The 17,367-nt window shown below is 47.9% G+C and overlaps 2 protein-coding genes across 4 annotated transcripts; both read right to left on the bottom strand.

Annotated features, from left to right (window-relative positions):
• Positions 1 to 135: 135 nt before the first annotated feature.
• Ankrd23 (ankyrin repeat domain 23) lies at positions 136 to 9,056 on the bottom strand. 3 transcript variants are annotated; one of them, XM_074050205.1, is made up of 10 exons: positions 8,825 to 9,056; positions 6,299 to 6,396; positions 4,110 to 4,256; positions 3,767 to 3,898; positions 2,891 to 3,013; positions 2,543 to 2,641; positions 2,339 to 2,437; positions 2,094 to 2,192; positions 1,859 to 1,957; positions 136 to 1,784 (listed from the first exon to the last, which is right to left on the bottom strand). In XM_074050205.1, the coding sequence occupies exons 2-10, from the start codon at positions 6,323 to 6,325 to the stop codon at positions 1,689 to 1,691; spliced, it is 921 nt and encodes a 306-aa protein (XP_073906306.1). In that variant the 5' UTR covers positions 6,326 to 6,396; positions 8,825 to 9,056; the 3' UTR covers positions 136 to 1,688. The 3 variants fall into 3 exon arrangements, with proteins under 3 accessions (XP_073906306.1, XP_073906304.1, XP_073906305.1); XM_074050203.1 differs by lacking the exon at positions 8,825 to 9,056 and adding an exon at positions 6,670 to 8,790; XM_074050204.1 differs by lacking the exon at positions 8,825 to 9,056 and adding an exon at positions 7,034 to 8,790.
• Positions 4,117 to 17,075, bottom strand: Ankrd39 (ankyrin repeat domain 39). Its single transcript, XM_020165989.2, has 5 exons — positions 16,910 to 17,075; positions 12,290 to 12,393; positions 11,535 to 11,738; positions 9,063 to 9,240; positions 4,117 to 4,256 (listed from the first exon to the last, which is right to left on the bottom strand). Exons 1-4 carry the CDS (start codon positions 17,022 to 17,024, stop codon positions 9,097 to 9,099), a joined length of 567 nt encoding a protein of 188 aa, XP_020021578.2. The 5' UTR covers positions 17,025 to 17,075; the 3' UTR covers positions 4,117 to 4,256; positions 9,063 to 9,096.
• Positions 17,076 to 17,367: the final 292 nt, after the last annotated feature.

The raw sequence follows: 17,367 nt of genomic DNA, 5'->3' as shown, positions 1-17,367 counted from the left end.
CACACTGCACTTGCTGTCGGGCATGGTTAATAGGTTTGAGCTTTGCTGTTGAGGATGATAAGGCCGTAGACCTTGCCAGGCAATCCTTGGTGCCCAAAGCACTGGCTCCTCCTAGCCCAAAAAAGACAACTAGGCTGTGATGGATGTTCAACCAATTTAATGAGAAAAAAATACTGATCTGTATAAAAAGGATTTTGTCACATAAATGTCCTAGTCTTGTATTGCCCTGTATTGCCCACGGCACCAGTGTTTGGATGCATGCAGGCTCTGTCACCACAAGGCAGGAACTGCCTGTGGAAAGGTATATGGCCCCTGGGATGGAGCACTAGTCAGCTTTTTCACATAGTAACAAGTAGATTTATTGGCCTGAGGAATCCACCAAAGGTGGGCTAAAAATAATTGCTGAAAAATGGACGTCAACCCAGGTACCTATGTAACCCAAGACCAAAACCATATAACCCTTCTCTCAGCCTGTGGTCTCAGTTAAGGGCAGAGCTATTTAAAATCAACTTTTTGGCATTTAAGGAGCCAGCCCTGCCAGCAGTACAGGGTCTCCGCTAGTGAAACTGAAATCATATGAACAGAGGAACAGGAAAGAGGTGTGAGGGAGCTTGTTTTGAAGTGGGGTCCTCATTATACCACCAGTTAGCAGACAAGAGATGTGAGGGGTATGCTCCTCACTTTTCCTATGTCCCTGTGGGCCAAGTTCAGAACTCGGCATGCTGCCTCTGAGGTGGGGTCAAGCCGAATGAGATGCAGGGGGCCAGGCCAGAGCTCCCATCTTGAGTACTAGGGGGCACTGAACCATCAAGGCAAGCTAGGGTTGCGGGCCACCGCCCCAAGAGTTGAGTGGGCCACAAGCAATCTCCAGCACCCAGGCACTAGCCCCACAAGGAGAGTCACCACCCAGCCAACAGCAGTGCGGTAGGCTGGCCTGACTGAAGCCCTTCAGTAGAACAAGCACAGTTTTCCTCAAGGTAAACATGAGCTCTAGCTCAACAGTCTTAGGCTTCTGAGGCAACCTGGTAGGTACTGGTTTCTGTGGGGCCTGAAATCTGTTGATGTGCCCCACAGCCTGCCAGAACCCCCTCCAGAGTCCTGAAGACCAGAGATGGCTAGAGCCTTCCAGACGCTATCAGGGTTGCCACTGACAGGAATGGAGTCCCCTGGAGAAACTGCCTAGGGCAGTGGCCAGCTGCAAAAATGCCTGGCACCTGTGTGGCCTACTTGGTTCCCCTTTACAGGTCTTGGATGCAACTGCCAACCACATCTGTATCACTTTGCAGGAGACTGGCCCTTGTAGAGGACAAAAGTGAATCTGCTAAGAATTAGTGGACACTGAGGAAGTTTATCACCCAGCCCTGGGTAGTGCCAGGTCTAGGTCTCCATCCTTGGCTGCTACTCTACTCACTGACTTTCATCTGGACCCATGTTGCTTTCTGCTACCCTGTGGATCCTCTGCCCCAGCCCTAGTAGGGAACACAGCACCCCTCAGCACTAAAGCTCAAGAGGCCTGCTTTCTCTTAACTGCTGGGCTCCGTGCTGCTCAGTTCCAACAGGGCAGACTTGGAGGAAGCAAAGCCCTGCGGGGGGAACTGGTACTGAGAGCCAAGAACCACACCAGTGCAGCTGCAGGGGAGGTAAGGGGGATGGAATGGTGGTTGTGAGTGACCCGCAGGTCCGAGTTGTCAGCACCGGGTACGGGAGTGCCCAACATGGGCCTGCAGTGCTTCCCGGATACCTCGCTGCCAGTCTCGTGCCAGCTGCACTGGGGTCAGGGAGGCCTGGGAACAGGGACACCAGGTCAGTCTGCCCTTGCCAGGTGCTCCCCCGACCACCTTACCTAGGTGGCACTCACCATGTTCTGCATGCCCAACTTGGCTCCATAGAGCAGCAGCAGCTTCATGGCTTTGTAGTGGCCATGCCGCACAGCCTCATGGAGAGCTGTGTCTCCCTCCTGTTGAGACGGAGAGGTCATGTTCCTGCCCTCTCCTGTGAGTCCTCAGCAGGAAGGTCAGGGCTGCAGGGGCTGTCACTGGGTGGACAGTACCTCTGGCTCTACAGTCACTGCCCTGGTGAGATGGAGCACTCACCTTATCCTGTGTGTCCAGGTGGGCTCCACATTCGATGAGGTGCTCCAGACAGTCAGAGCGGCCCATGCGCACTGCCACGTGGAGAGGGGTGCTCCAGATCTAGGAGGAAGCAGGGATCAGTGCTGGGTCTGAACTGCCGGTGTCTTTCAACCCCTAAGGGCCACATCTCTTCTGCAGCACCAGCATCTGCTCCACTGTGCCCTGCTCACCTGCTTCTACCCAAGACAGGCACTTTGTCCCCTCACCTTGTCCCGTGCATTGACCTGGGCTCCCTGGTTAAGCAGCTGTTTGAGGATGTCCAGGTGTCCTCCGCGGCAGGCCCAGAACACAGGTGTCCTGTCTAACTGCAACACAAAAGACCAAAGCTCTCTGACGTGTGGGTGGCTGGGCAGCTGACTGAGGGCTGGCCACTGCATTAGCCACCAGGTAGGGTCCTGCCCAGTTCTTACCAAGTCCCGAGCATCCACAGTGGCACCGGCTGCCAGCAGCTTGTTCACCAGCTGGCTGTGACCCTTCAGACAGGCCCAGTGCAAGGCTGTACGGTGGAGCTGCCAGCGGACATGGGACATTAAGCCAGGAGCACAGCCACTAGAGGCCCTACCCATCTGTCCCCTAAGTAGGTCCCCAGAGTTGCCCTTTCTGATGGTGAAAGGCCTCCCTTCCAGCTCAGGATGCATCCCGTATTCATGCCCATGCTAGAAAAGCACTGCTGCACCCCCAGGCCAGGACGGGCACACAGGACAGCATGCAGGCAGCTGTGGCTGCCACAGCCCAGTGCACCTATGCACCCACACTACCTTGTCATGGGCATTGGGGTCCCCTCCATCTGTCAGGTACTTGTCAATCAGGGCCTCCTGGTTCTCAGCAGCTGCCTTCAGGAACATCTCCAGGTCCACAGGCACCAGCTGAGCCTGTTGTAGCTAGATGAGCAGAAAGGCCAGGTCACCCCTCAAGCTTGTGCGCATGGTCACTACTACATCTTCACCAGTCTGGCCCAGTGCTTCCCAAGCAGTTGACTGAGGCCCAGCACACTCTTGGCCTGTATGAGTATAGTTTGTTTAATCTCACTTGAGGAGATTCTGAATAGGAGTTGTGTTTGTGTACTGCACTGACTTATGTCCCCCCACATTCATATGACCTATCCTCCAATACCTCAGAATGTGACCTTATTTGGAAATTGGGCCCTTGAAGATATAATTAGTAATAATGAGGTCATACTGGAGTATGGTGGGCCCTTCCCAATATGAATTGTGCTAAGGGGAGCCCTAATTCAGAATGACCAATGTCCTTACAACAAGGGACATTTGGACAAAAGCAGGCACACGAGGAGAACATCACATGAACCAGAAGGCAGAGATGGGGGGGGTGCATCTACCAGCCAGAACCCATGAGAAAGCTGGGACGGCTGTGAGAGTAGATCCTTCACAACCCCTTGAAGGAATTGGGCAAACTGTAAGACAATCCACTTCTGTGGTTTAAGTTGCCAATGGATGGTACTTTGTTATAGCTGCCCTAGTAACCAAATGAGGCTCTGGGATGGGTTCTATGTGGCTTCCTGGGTACTGGCTGTGTAATTGTGGCCCCAGTGTCTACTCTTCCCCAATACCCCATAGGTTCTGTCTCTGCAACTCCAGCCCTGGGTGTCTGCATCTTCCCACCCCCTTCTTACTCACCTCAACCTTGGGCTCAGGTTCCTCTTTAGGGGGGACTCTGTGTCTCAGTCGCTTTTCTCTTCGTCTTTGAACCAAGTTTTCCAAGTCTTTCAGGTTCTCCAGATTCAGTCTGGAGCTATTAAATCTCTCCAACTGGGGCAAAAAGGGGCAGAAGACAGGCCCACACCAGCCATCAGCCACTGTGCTCAGGGGTAGGTACCTGTTGGGCTAATCCTGCTTTGCCCTTCCCAGAGGAGATACCCAGCTGTTCAGGCTGCCTAAGGCTGGGCCACGGGCTCTAGGGCCCTCATTGCTCACAGCTGCCCACATTAGATGGCCATCCCATCCCCCCAGTATCACTCACCCTCTTCCTCTTCTCTTCTTCCAATTTGAACTTCTCCCGGGCCACGGCCTCTTGGGGTCCCAGCCTCCAGTCACTAGACCAGCCTCCAGGATCAGGAACTCCACCTCCAAACCCCAACATTTTCATTCCAACACTTTCTCCACTTACCTATAGGACAGAATGTGGATAAAGAATTAGGGAGATTGGCTGAGTGCTGGTTGCTCATGCCTATAATCCTAGCTACTCAGGAGGCAGAGGTCAGGAGGATCATGATTTGAAGCCAGCACAGGCAAACAGTCCTCAAACCCTATCTTGAAAAAGATAGCCCTTTCACAAGAAAGGGCTGGTGGAGTGGCTCAAGGTGTAGGCCCTGAGTTCAGACCCCAGTATTACAAAAAAAGGGAGGGGGAGATTAGAAGAACCCCTAGAAAATAGTGGCTGACAAGAGCTGACGTACACAGGTTAGTGTTCTGGACCTGAGTATCCACCTGACCATTCTGAAAGGTTCTTGGCAGGCTAGGCCCCCTGCCAACACCTGTGGTTCTCACCAACTAGCAATGGCCAAGACCCAGGGGGCCAAATGTACCACCTTCCCTGCTCTGTCAGCATATCACAGGGTTGAGGGAATGTAACATCTATTTATATTGCTGGGCTTATGCCTTAGAGCCTTGGTGCAGGTGACACCTTAGCGTCCCTACTGGACTGTTGTCCTAAGATTCCTACCAGATCACCCCACACTGCCACCTGACCCCATGCTCAGGGGCAGAGATGCCTCTGGGTAAAATTCTAAATCCCTGGGTTAACAGTCTCTTGGAGAAGCTCTTTCTACATCTTTAAAATGATCTTAAGGCTGGGCACCGGTGGCTCATGCCTGTAATCTTAGCTACTCAGGAGGCAGAGATCAGGAGGATTATGGTTTGAAGCCAGCCTGAGTAAATAGTTCGTGAGACCCTATCTTGAAAAAAACCTTCACAAAAGTAAGCTGGTGGAGTGGCTCAAAGTGTAGCCCCTGAGTTCAAGCCCCCAGTACCAAAAACAAAACAAAACAAAACAAAAAACTCAAACTAGCACTGAAATCAAAGGTACTGTGATCATTGTGTCTTACTGAGACTGTGTTTGGGGCAGAGCCTGCCACAGCCAATATCCAGTACCCTAGCACCCACCCTGCGAGCTGGTAAGCATTGGAGAAAGGTATGGATTGTGGGAGAGAAATATCGGAATAGTAGGGTAACAGAGCCTAGGGCTTCTGGCCAAGTGAAATTGTATTCCCTTCTGAATCAGCAGCTCTGGCAGCCTAATGCTCCCCAGGTTCTGTTCCCAGCAGGGGCTGTACACACTGAGTCCAGCTGGGGCCACTGGTCACAATGCAACATGCAGGGACTCACACCCTCTGTGCCCCAGCTTACCAAAACTAATATCCCAAAGTGTCACTGGCATCACTGTTTCTCTCACGGCCCAAGAAACCAAGGGCACCCTCCCCCCAAAGCAGCCAGACCCTCTGGACATCTCCAGAACAAGGACTATTGTGCTTGAAATAAAGGTACACCCCAGCTACACCTGTGATTTCCAAAGTACCCTGCCATTCCCCATTTCCTCCACTATTGCAGTACAGGAAAACTCAACAAACTTCTGCGGCGGGGGGGGTGGCTCAGTGCCTAGTATGTGTGAAGCCCCAGCACCACACACACAAAAAAAGGTGGGGGGAACCCCTCACTAAACTCAAGGATTTTCATGTGTACCGCCACCCAACTTCTTTCCCATTTGTCTTCTCTTCTTTTACTTCCTGACCCCTTCACCACCCCAGGTGAGAACCCCCGCAAAGTCTAAGACAGAACAGCATGCTGAGGGGGAGGGTGGATAGAGAGGTTAAAGGAAGGTGAATATGGTTGCTGTACTTTATATACTTGTATGAAAATGGAACAATGAAATCTGTCAAAATCATTTGAAGTATGGGGAGGGGGATGAGGGAGGATGGTAAGGATGAATATAATCAAGGTATATTGTAAGCATATATAGAAATATCACAATGAAACCCCTATACAAGTAATATATGTTCATAATCTTTTTTTAAAAAAAGATCCATATGCTATCTTGCTCCTACAACCTAACCCTGAAACCCCAGAAAGCAGCTGCCTGTCCTCAGCCAGACTTTACTCTGCCCAGACAGTCCGGCCATCCCTGCCCTCTACCCGACAAGCGCACATCCTCACCAACTGCCGAATGCTGATGAAATCCATGGTCCCCCCGTTCTTCACGCCCCCAGTAAGAGAAGCAGAGCTGCTTAGGCCTTTTATAGGGGAGTTGTCTCCTGGAGGTGGGAAGGACAGAGGTTTGTGCCAGGGCCAGATGACTCTGGGGCCCTGTCACACTAACCAAAATACCAGTCTGGGAATGTGGCCCATTGAGGGCAGAAAAGGAGCTATTTGGAGCTGAGTCGGCTCCCTTCTCAGACACCCACTACCTATACCTGCCATACTCCATAACTACTATGGAGTTATTTAAGCAACACATTCTGGGGTGCTTAGACCAACAGCCCAGACCCAAGGGAAATGTTTCCCGTTCTCCTGAGTTTAGAGCCCACCTGTGAGGAGCCCAGCCTCAGACTCCATGCTGGAAGTCTGAGATACTAGAAAGACTCAGCTCAGCTGCCCCAGCACAAAGAGGCCAGAATCTTACAGAGGGCCTCGGAAGGGACAGGAAAAGAGGCTGACCTACTGCCTTAGGAATCCTCTGGCACCTACATGACCAAACCGGGCTTCACATGATTTCTCAACTCAACAGTTTCAAGGCCACCCTTTTCTTCCTGATTTGTCCTTCACCACAGTGATAGCCAAATGTGTTATACTGCCCCACCATCAGGAGCCAAGCCTAGCCTGTCATTGGTCCTCATGACTCTGGAGAAGTCTTCAATACACCACCCCCCGGGCCCCAATGCAGGTTCCTACAAGATGCTCTCTGGGCAGAGTGTGCCCTTCCACAGGGAAGGGATCCTGAGATTCACTCCAGTTCCAGTGTGTAACGATCACATATCATGATAGCCACAAAGCAATGTCTTTAGCTACCAAAACCAAATTTCCTAGTTTTCAGAAGCCATGCATGCCCTTCACCCAGCTGTGCCTTGAACTCTTGACCTTTGAAAGGAAATCAGATAGCCAGTAAACAAGACTCCAGAGTCAGGGCAGTATGAGCAGAGATGACCAAATAAGAGGGAAGGGAACTGTGGCTGAAGGACAACCAGAGGCCCCAGAGAGTTGCCAGAGGTCCTGCTGACACAGCTGACCATGTAGAAGTGCTCCTAAGTTCTGAGAGAACTTAGGGAAACTCAGAGCTTTTTAATGAAACCCAAACACTTTTGGCTGAGGAGGGAGGCAGTTACTCAGACTACAGTGAGGGCAGACAAGAAAGCCAGATGATAGCACTGCCCTCCGCTGTCCACCCTGATGCTAAAATTCTTCCCTTTCAACATTTGAAAAAAGGATATTTTGCATCAGAAGCCTTCATCTGAATTCTCAAAAAACCAGTAGGTCCTTCATGAAACTAGCTTGTATTAACTCTAATTATTCCTTCTTAAAAAAAAATCCAAACCTTAAAGATAAAGCTTGAGACCTCAATTAACTACTTTTGCCACAGTAACCCTGGATGTCAGGTTGATTTGCATGGTCCTAACTCTTCCTCTGCATATTTTGTTTGGAGAGGCACCATGCTTGGACACTTGTCAGTTTTCCCACGGTAGCACGTGCTATGCTTCAGTGATGTGTATGAAGAACCTGACCCTTCCCTATTGGAGAGCAGGTTAGTTCTCTCTTTCATACCTCATGCTTCAACACATATCCTTTCTTTTCTCCCTGGTGCAAAGTATCAAACTCAAGGCCTTGCACATGCCTGACAAGTGCTCTACCACTGAGCTACACCCCAGGTCAAATGTACATGTTTGTAAATGTCTCTGTATTTAGACATCTTCATAACCATGGATGAGTCTCTCTATGTAACTATAGAAAAATCAAATTATTGGTCCTGCGCATTTAAATAGACATTGCCAAACTGCCACCTACAATGGCTGTACCAATTTCTATGACCAGATACCAACAAAGTTAACACAAGTATGAAAGGAAATGTAAAAATAAATATATATATGTACGTATAAATGTATATATGTAAAACAAAGGATTAATGTTCAGAATATAAGCAACAAAAGGAAAAAAATTTTTTTGGTTTTTTGAGAGATGGGGGTCTCACTATGTAGCCCAGGCTGGCCTTGAACTTGTGATCCTTTTGTCTCAGAGTGCACCACCATGTCCGGCTAAGAAAAACCTTTTAAATGGGCACTGACAGTAAGTTCAGAGACAGGTGCACAGCCTAACTAGTAATAAGGGATGCAAAACACATAAAGCAAATACTTTTGTACCTATCAGATTGCTAGAATTAATTAAATTATGGTAGAAAAGCCAGTGTTGGTCAAGATTTGGGAACTGGGCACTTGTATGCTACTTGCAGTGAGCCAGGCACTTAATTGACCTCCAGAGATTTACTCATTCAGTCTCCATAGCAACCCTGAGCCGGGCCCTACCATAATCATTCTTACCTCATAGATGAGGAAACTGAGGGACAGACAGGTAAACTGCCATGAACCAGGCTCACTCAGCTAGAAAGCAGCTTTGGCCACGTACTCTGTATTTTCTTCTAGTACTTACATTGTTTTGTGCTTTTATATTCCGGCCTCTAACCTTGAAATTTACCTGTGTGTGGGGGATGAAGTCAGGATATAAGTTTATTTTTTTCGAATAGATAGCTGTTTCTGCATGAACTTAGAATATGACCATTTGTCCAGGCTTAAATGCTTTCTGCTCCACCAGATCTCCTCCCTGGCTACCACACTGGCCAGAGCCGGGTTCTTCCTGGGTCTTCTGCCCCATCTTCCAGCCCTGCAGTGTGGGTGCTGAATAAAGCAAGAGCATGGAGAACTAGTCTGTGTACCCCTCAAGGGTGGCTGGAGACAGGAGGTGGTGCCTCAGCTGGCCAGCAGGTTCCGTAGGTCACTGTTGCAGGGCAGCAGGTCACATGCTAGCCGTGCTTTCCGATCCCGGATGGCCTTCAGGGCTGGACTGTGTTGCAACAGGAGAGAGCAAATGTCCATGTGACCCTTCTCAGCAGCCTGTGGAGAGAGGTCCACATCAAAAGGCATAGCCCATAGGTCCTATTCTTTTTTACTCTATTCCAGGAACTTCTTGCTCCTAAAATAAAGAGATGCTGGGTGTTTGAGCAGATTTCTAATCCTTACCAAATGCCATGAGACTCAGTGCTATATAAGCAGTTAGCCTGAGTTTTTCTTTCTAGTGTCCTTTGCCTAGCAGCCATTCTTGTCCTTGGCTAGCTGTACATACTAAAAACAAGTTATAGGGGCTGAAGCAGGGCTCAAGCGGTAAGGGCACCTGCTTTGCAAGCGTGAGGCCGTGAATTCAAACCTCATTGCTGCCAAAAAAAAAAAAAAAATTAAAAAGAAGTACAGGATTTTGGATCCCTAAGCATCTCCACCAGCATTCACAGATTACCTAGTAGGTGCTGGGCTACATTGTGAAACCCTATCTCAAAAAAAAAAGAAAAAAAGGAAAGAAGCATAAGAAATAAGGTACTGAGGCTGGTGTAGTAGTTCAGGTGGTACATACAGCACCTGCCTAGCAAGTGCTGGTGAGTTCAAGTACCAGTACCATACAAAATAAATAAATAAGTAAAATAAAATAACACATACACACACACAAAAGTACCAATGTTTTCAAATAGTCTTAAAAAAAAAAAAGCTCACACACAGAGGACAATTTGTATATATTCCCTCTACATTTGCATTGTGTGAATGAGAGAAAAAGGGATGGAGTTGCATCTAACATACCACAAGCTGTGGATAACACTAGCTGGATACACCTATGGCAGGGCCCACCTGCAAATGCCCATCCTGACCACCCAGTTTCGACCATTAAGACTCAAGTAATCTACTTCTCCAACTGGAAAGGATTGAACAAAACCCAACATTCAGTGTTCACTTACCACAAAGTCGCTGAGCACCTGTGCTATGTGCTAAAGCTACAACACTATGCAAGAGAAAGTCCCAGCTGCTGCTGGTGAGAAACAGACCTCAGATGGAATCTCAAGGGGGCAGAAGTCAGGAAAAGTTGACTTCAGGGTTCATATAGCTGGGCAAGCTCTCAGGGGCATTGTGGATAAACTGTAATCCAGAAACAAGCCACATGAAAATTGAGATAGGAGAGGCATCAAGCTAAGAACAGTTTGAAATGTATGGTCCTGCGGTAAGTAGCAGGTTCAAGATAAAGATTAGCAGGGCCTGAACATAGGGGCCACTAGTGAGCATTCAGGACAGAAGTAGAAAGGCAGATGGAGTAGATGGGCTTTATATACCTACATGAAACAGAACTAAGAAAACTCTTGCAATTGCTTTAAGTGGGGTGGAGTGGGTTAAGGGTGAGAGATGATGGGGGCAATGTAAATAATGTATAATATAAGTTTAATTGGAATTGTCACTATCAGTTCCCCCATATAATGAATATGTCCTAATAAAAAATTTATTGAAAAAAGAAAAAAAAAAGAAAGGCAGGTGGGAACTGACTCCAGACAGCCTTTTAGGATGGCTCTGGGCTTGGGAAAAGAAAGCTTCTGGGGGATTCCCAGGGAAAGTAGAGAGCATGATCAGAAATCCTTTAAAAGCCATTGCTTTGGCAGAAAATCAGAGTAAGGAAAGAGAGGAATCTATTTATACACAAATGCCATACATATGGGAATCTACAATGTAAAGATGCATAAGCAGGCTACAGATGTAGCTCAGTGGTAGATCAGGCTTGGAGTTTGATCCCCAGCACAAAAAAAGGAAGCGAGAGGAAGACAAGGATAGAGGAAAAGAGGAGGGAGGGGGTAGAGGGAGAGAGGAAGGAAGGAGGGGGAAAGAAAGAGAAAAAGAAAAAAAAATGGAGGGAGGAAAGGAAAGAAAGGAATGGAAGGAAGGAAGGGAGAAAGGGAGGGAGGAAGGGAGGAAGCAATTGGGAAACAGATGCCTTAAAGGAGGGTCAAGCCGACTGAGGGATAAAGAGTTTAATGGAGCAATCACTCTGGCTGCAGCCCAGCAAGTGGGCTGTAGGAACAGGCAAGAGCAGCACAAGTTTCAGAAAACTACTTACATGGAAAAGCCTTCATGCCACGCTACTAAGGGCACTCATTAAAGGCAAGAGGACTAAAAGGACACTGTCCATATTAGTTTTAATTTACATGCACAGGAAAAAGGTTGGGAAAGTACACATTAATCCTCAAGTGAGCACTGAGGTAATGAGTGACTTTTATTTTCTGCTCTCCACTTTGCTGTTTTCTCCACATTTCCCAGAATGAACATGCTTTTAACTTTCAGAATAAGAAAGAGCAAATTTAGGAAGGGGAGCAGGCACATACTTTATGTAGGCTGGTCATGCCGTCATCATCTACCAGCTGGGGGTTGGACCCATGTGAGAGCAGCAGCCGTGCTATCTCAGTGTGTCCGCAGTAGCTGGCCCGGTGCAGAGCAGTGGCGCCCCCATGGGTCTGGGCATCACACTTGGCGCCACTCTCCAGCAGGAACTGGCAGACAGCGTAGTGCCCATTTCGGCTGGCATAGTGCTGCAGGGAGCAGAGACTGAGGTCAGACAGCAGACCCCAGGCAGGTGACAGAGCAGTGGGGTGGTGAGAGCAGGGCTCTACGATGACAGGCCTGGCATCATCCTGGGGACCACCTGCAGCAGCCAAGTGACCTGGGCAGGCTTCTTCATTTCTACCATCATTTCCTCAACTGGAGAAGGTGGAGAATAAGCATTCCTATCTCCCAGGACTGTTAGAAAAACTAAGTTAAATAATGGACAAGAAGCTCTTATATCAATTAGAACACCTAGGTTCACATGATGCTTAAAATAGGAACTTTGCTAAAGCAAAGGGAAGGGAAGATACAAGCTAAACACCAATGCCCTTCTCAGAGAGCAGGCAGTCCCCCAAATAAAGCTTCTCTTTGCTGGGTGTAGTAGTCCACACCTGTAATCAAAGCACTAGAGCGGCTATGGCAGGAAGATCCTGAGTTTGAGGCCAGCCTGGGCTACACATAGGGAGTGAGGCCCTGTTACAGGGCAGGGGTTTGGTTGGGGAAGATTCTCTCTTCCCACCCTGTTCCTCCGGCTCACCAGTGCAGTGTAGCCAGCTGAGTCAGGCTGGCTAGGGTCCGTGGCTTTCTGGATGAAATACTTCACTCGACTTAGGTCTCCATGCAGGGCTGCCGACCAGATTCCTGCAAAAAAGTCAACCAAAGTACTGAGCAGTGCTGCATGACAGGGGTTCTTAGTGCTTCCTCTACCTCCTGACCAAAGTTTCCTATCTATAAATGGAACAATATTTTCTTCATCCATCAAATAATAACCAAGCCCTTCCTGTGTGCCAAGGACTGTTGTAGGTGCTGGTCACATAGCTGTGAGCAAGACAGACAAGAGCTTGTCAAATCAGAACAGTAGGATTGGACAGGCACAGAAACCCTTTCCTCCCACTTAAACCACACAAATGCAGCCAGCTGTAGCACTTCACACCTGTAATCCCAGCACTTGGGAGGCTGAAGCAGGAGGATATAAAGTTCCAGGCCAGCCTGGGCTACATAGTAAAACCCTGTGTCAAAAACAACCCAAACAAAAATTCACAAACATGCAAATGTTTGGTAAAGAAATGGTGAAAATGTTCAAATGTAGAGTCAAATTCTAAAGCCAAAAAAGGAAATTGCCAAGTGCCAGAAACAAATTTCAAACACAATGTAAGTGGTGAGAGGCAGTGAAAGTGCAGGACCCAAAGGTACTCAGAACTACACACACCTTAGGGGCTTTGGTGTGATGCCTGAGTAGAGTGGGAGTGACAGCTGCAGGCCACGTGTGTGGCAGGGAGTTAGCTTGGCCCCACTGGGACTGAAGAACTCCCGTTCTTCTGCCTGGTACAGCAGCAGGAAGCAAGCATGCCCAGGAAGCTCATTCACTGAGCAAATATGTACTGAACACAGGGTGAGAATCCCTAATTCAAAAACCCCAAATCTGAACTTTATGAATGTCAACATGATACCACAGTGGAAATTCCACACCAGCCGTGCTGTGACAGTTTGCAGTGAAAACACAGATGCACTAAAAATGTTATATGAAAGTACCTTGGGATAGGTGCATAAAGTATACGAAATGAAAGCTGAGCGCTGGTGGCTCACACCTGTGATCCTAGCTACTTGGGAGGATGAGGTCGGGAGGATTACGGTTTTAAGGCCAATTGGGCAAATAGTTTGTGAGACCCCCATCTCCAAAATACCAGAGCAAAATGGACTGGAGGTGTGACTCAAGAAGTAAAGTGTCTGCTTTGCAAGCATGAAGCCTTTAGTTCAAATCCAGTCCCACCAAAAAAATTAAAAAATAAAATAAGGATATGCCAAGGCAGTATAAGACTCTCCCACAAAACAGGATCTCCTTGGTGAGCTCAAAGACTAAAAAGTGCCAAACAGAAAGCAACTCACTGCTATGAAAACAACCAGCAAATACCAATGGGGAAAGCATGCCTCAAAATTAGCCAGTATAGTATGATCTAATATCAACAATTGGGCTGGCAGTGTGGCTCATGAGGTAGACAGTCTCTCTAGGAAGTGTGAGGCCCTGAGTTCAAGCCTCAGTTCTGCCAAAAAAAAAAACCAACCCTGAAACGGTGTCTAACCTGTTCACAAAGATGAAGGATAGGCCGGGTGTCAGTGGCTCATGCCTGTAATCCTAGTTATTCAGGAGGCAGAGATCAGGAGACTCGCAGTTCATTGCTAGCTAGGGCAAATAGTTAAGAGACCTTATCTTGAAAATACCCAACATAAAAAAGGGCTGGCAAAATGACTTGAGTGTACAGCACTACCTAGCAAATGTGAGGTCCTGAGTTCAAACCCCAGTACCACCAAAAAACAAAAATGAAGGATAGAAGGCTGGGGACACAGTAGAGCACAGTCTAGCAAATGAGAGACCCTGAGTTCAAACTTCAGTACTGCCAGAAGAAAAAAAAAGATGAAGGATCAAAGGACCATTAGGTAAAAAACTGAAATACAAAATGAGATTTGAAATAGAAGCTAATAAGTTAAAAAGAAAAGTAATTGAAATAAAACAACAAATGGGTTGAACATACTACAGACCCAGTTGGAGAAAGAATTACAGAAAACCCACAGGTCTATGGCTCCAAGGAGTCCTCCACTGAGAAAAAACCACACTTGCTTAGGATGCATAGAATTCAGTGCTATACTGAGGATGCTTGATTCACTGCTCAACTTCTGTTAAAGACATGTCGCCTGTCAATAAATCTCAAATTTTCACTCTCTCACTTAAATTAAGCACATTAACTTTTACCTTGCTTTTGGCAGTACTGGGGTTTAAACTCAGGGCCTTGCACTTACTAGGCAGGAGTTTTACCACTTGAGCCACACCTCCAGCCTGTATTACCTTGCTTTTGGGGAGGCCGATTTTCACAAAATGAAGGACAGGGAAATATTTAGCAGATCACACAATGATTTAAATACAACTGATGATAAATGTAGGACTTTTATCATCAGAGCTTTTCGGTGTCAACTGAGCTGTGTAATACACACACAGAATTTACATTTTTGTTTTTTAAATTTCTTTTGATTTAAAAAATTAATTATTTTTGATCTTGCTTGGTCAAAACTACATGTAAAAAATTCTTGAATAAAACAGATTTGAAATTCACCCACAGTGTAACACAAAAAGACAAAGAGAAAAATATTAGAGAGGTAAAGAAACACATAAGAGAGAGGAGAAAAAAAGGAGAGTGGTGGAGGGGGTAAATTCAAGTATGATATATTTGATACATTATAAGAACCTTTGTAAATGCCCCCACACAGCACAATAAAAGAAAAAAAAAAAGAAACACATAAGACAGACTGTACCAACATATGTCTAAGAGAAGTTACAGAGGGTGGAGGGACAGCTCGAAAAGATAACATCTAAGAATTATCCACGATTAAAAATAAACATGAGTCCTCAGATGAAAAATCATATTAAAAGACCAAAAGTGAACATGGGGAAATGCCTGAACATTAAGAATCAAGAAAAGATTTAAAAGAAAAAATAATCACTCACCAAAGACCAACAGTCAGATTATCAAGAGATTTAACAGCACGTAGCAGGTATAAATAGATAAATAATATTCCCAAAGGACTGGGGGGGAAACTCAACCTAGAATTTTATACTCAGCTATAATCATCACAAGTGTGTGTGTGTGTTTGTGTGTGCGTGTAAAATCCTTCCTCACTAAAGGATGTACCTCTTTAAGAAGGAAAATAAACCCAGAAAAAAAAAAGTGATTTTAGGGCTAGGTACAGGCTCATGCCTGTAATCTCAGCAACATAAGAAGTATAGGTAGGTAGAAGGATGGAGGTCCAAAACTGGCCCTTGGCAAAAATGAAAGACCATACCTGAAAAATAATACAAACTGAAAAGAGCTGGGAGCATGGCTCAAGTGGTAGAGCATCTGCCTACCCTAGTACAAAAAAAAAAAAAAAAAAAAAAAAAGTGATTTGAAGAAAAAAAGTCCACACAATAGATAAGGATCTTTGTTATGTGTGGGAAACAGGTTAACCCCCAAATAAGCAAACAAAACTGTCAGGTGGTACTAAGCAGCTTTGATGAGAGCAAGTGCTAAGAGAATCAGAGGGGAAAGGTCCTGCTTTGGACAGGTCAAGGTTTCTTTCCCAACAGCAGCACAATTGATGACTGGAGCCAGACATTTTGTGTTGTGGGGAGCTGTGCTGTGCATGGTAGGATGTATGCAGCATCCTACCAGTTGTGGCACCCAAAAAAGTCTCTGGACATTGCCCAAGTCCTTTGTGCAGAAGAATTGTCCCCAGTTGAGAACTCTAGAAATGTTCAGGGAGGGTGTCTCAGAGGAGTTGTCAAATTGCTGAGATCTGAAGGAAAAGCATCAGTTAGCCTAACCTTTGTAAAAGTTCATTCTGAAAAAGCAGGTGGCCTTCATCAGGAAGAGGTCCATTTGAGAAACCAAAAGGAGCCCAATGTGGCTGACATGTAGTGACTGGAGGAAGACACGGATGAGAACTACAGGCAAGCAGACATTAGGTCCACAGAGCTTTGTGGATTTATTCTAAAAGCAATGATCTGGTTTGCTATCTTCAAAAGGTTACTCTGGCAGCTGGGTGGCGAGAAGAAACATTCTAAGAGGGCAAGAAAGGAAGCTGAAAGTCCTATCAGCGGGAAGGGAGGAGGAAGCAGGCAGGAAGCACCACGTAGCGATGGTGGAGAGTGAATGCTTGCGCAACAGTAGCATGTGCCGGACCATTGATGACGGCGTTATTGTAATTACACAAGCTGCCTGTGCGTGGAGACGTCACGGAACACAGGGGTTGCAAAGACAGCGCAGATAGACCTGGGCTCCCAGCCTTCCTTGCTGGCAGCACGATTTCTATAATCTGCGGGCTCTTTGCTAAAGCACGTACACTGCCCGGCACCCCGCAACCCCAGGGTCGAAATGCCACGCCCTCTAGGTGGGCGCAATACCACAACCATAGATTCTGTTCCTCGGGCCCCTCTGACACCTGAGCAGGCTTGTGACTCCCGGGTGAGCTCGTCACCAGGTGGGAAGCCAGCTCTGGCTCCAACACTTGGGAAAGTGGTTGAGGCCTCGCGGGGTTCTTGGCTGGGTCCCGGCAACAAGGGGAGCTGTGCGACCCGGGCTGCCCACCCGTACCAGGCCCAGGAGCGCTAGGTCCGCGGCTGCCTCACCCCTCTCGAAGTCCATCTCCTCCAGCGACTGCTGCACGCCGGGCACCGCACCTGCCCGGGAGCAGCAAGAGCCGTCCGCGCAAGGTTGCGGCGCCGCCATCCTCCGGCTCCGCATTGTGTCAGGGCTTCTGCGGGCGGGGCAGATGGATGCAGAGCCCGTCCCACCAGGCTGACCAGTCGGCGTCCGCGGTGGTCCCCCGACCTCTGCCACCTAGCCCGATCCGACCAATCCAAAGTCTAGGTCTTACCTCGAGAACCAATCGCGGGGTGGGGCGGGGCTTGCAGCGCCGGGCCGCGCTCCACGCCGCCACGCGAGGGCGCCCGAGGCTAAGCCGCGGGCAGAGGAGCTGAGATGCTCGCTCCCGGGGGCGGGCCTGCGCCGCAGCTCAGTGTAGGGTGTGGGGATCTGGCCGCTAGGGCCCAGCTTTCACGTCACGTTCGCCAGAACCTAACATTCC

The sequence above is a fragment of the Castor canadensis genome, chromosome 12 (assembly GCF_047511655.1).
Source record: "Castor canadensis chromosome 12, mCasCan1.hap1v2, whole genome shotgun sequence".
NCBI lineage: Eukaryota > Metazoa > Chordata > Mammalia > Rodentia > Castoridae > Castor > Castor canadensis.
This window is presented reverse-complemented; position numbering and strand designations above follow the sequence as displayed.

What these genes read in the sequence shown, in the direction of transcription:
- Ankrd23 (XM_074050203.1), bottom strand. Translation starts at nt 6,697, where the DNA reads ATGGAGTCTGAGGCTGGGCTCCTCACAG. An exon ending in TGAGGCTGGGCTCCTCACAG is followed by an intron (nt 6,397 to 6,669) that starts GTGGGCTCTAAA and finishes TCCCACCTCCAG; the next exon opens with GAGACAACTCCCCTATAAAA. An exon ending in ACCTGGACACACAGGATAAG is followed by an intron (nt 1,958 to 2,093) that starts GTGAGTGCTCCA and finishes CCGTCTCAACAG; the next exon opens with GAGGGAGACACAGCTCTCCA.
- Ankrd39 (XM_020165989.2), bottom strand. Translation starts at nt 17,024, where the DNA reads ATGCGGAGCCGGAGGATGGCGGCGCCGCAACCTTGCGCGGACGGCTCT. An exon ending in CAGCTGGCTACACTGCACTG is followed by an intron (nt 11,739 to 12,289) that starts GTGAGCCGGAGG and finishes TGCTCCCTGCAG; the next exon opens with CACTATGCCAGCCGAAATGG. An exon ending in GCATGACCAGCCTACATAAA is followed by an intron (nt 9,241 to 11,534) that starts GTATGTGCCTGC and finishes CTCTCTCCACAG; the next exon opens with GCTGCTGAGAAGGGTCACAT.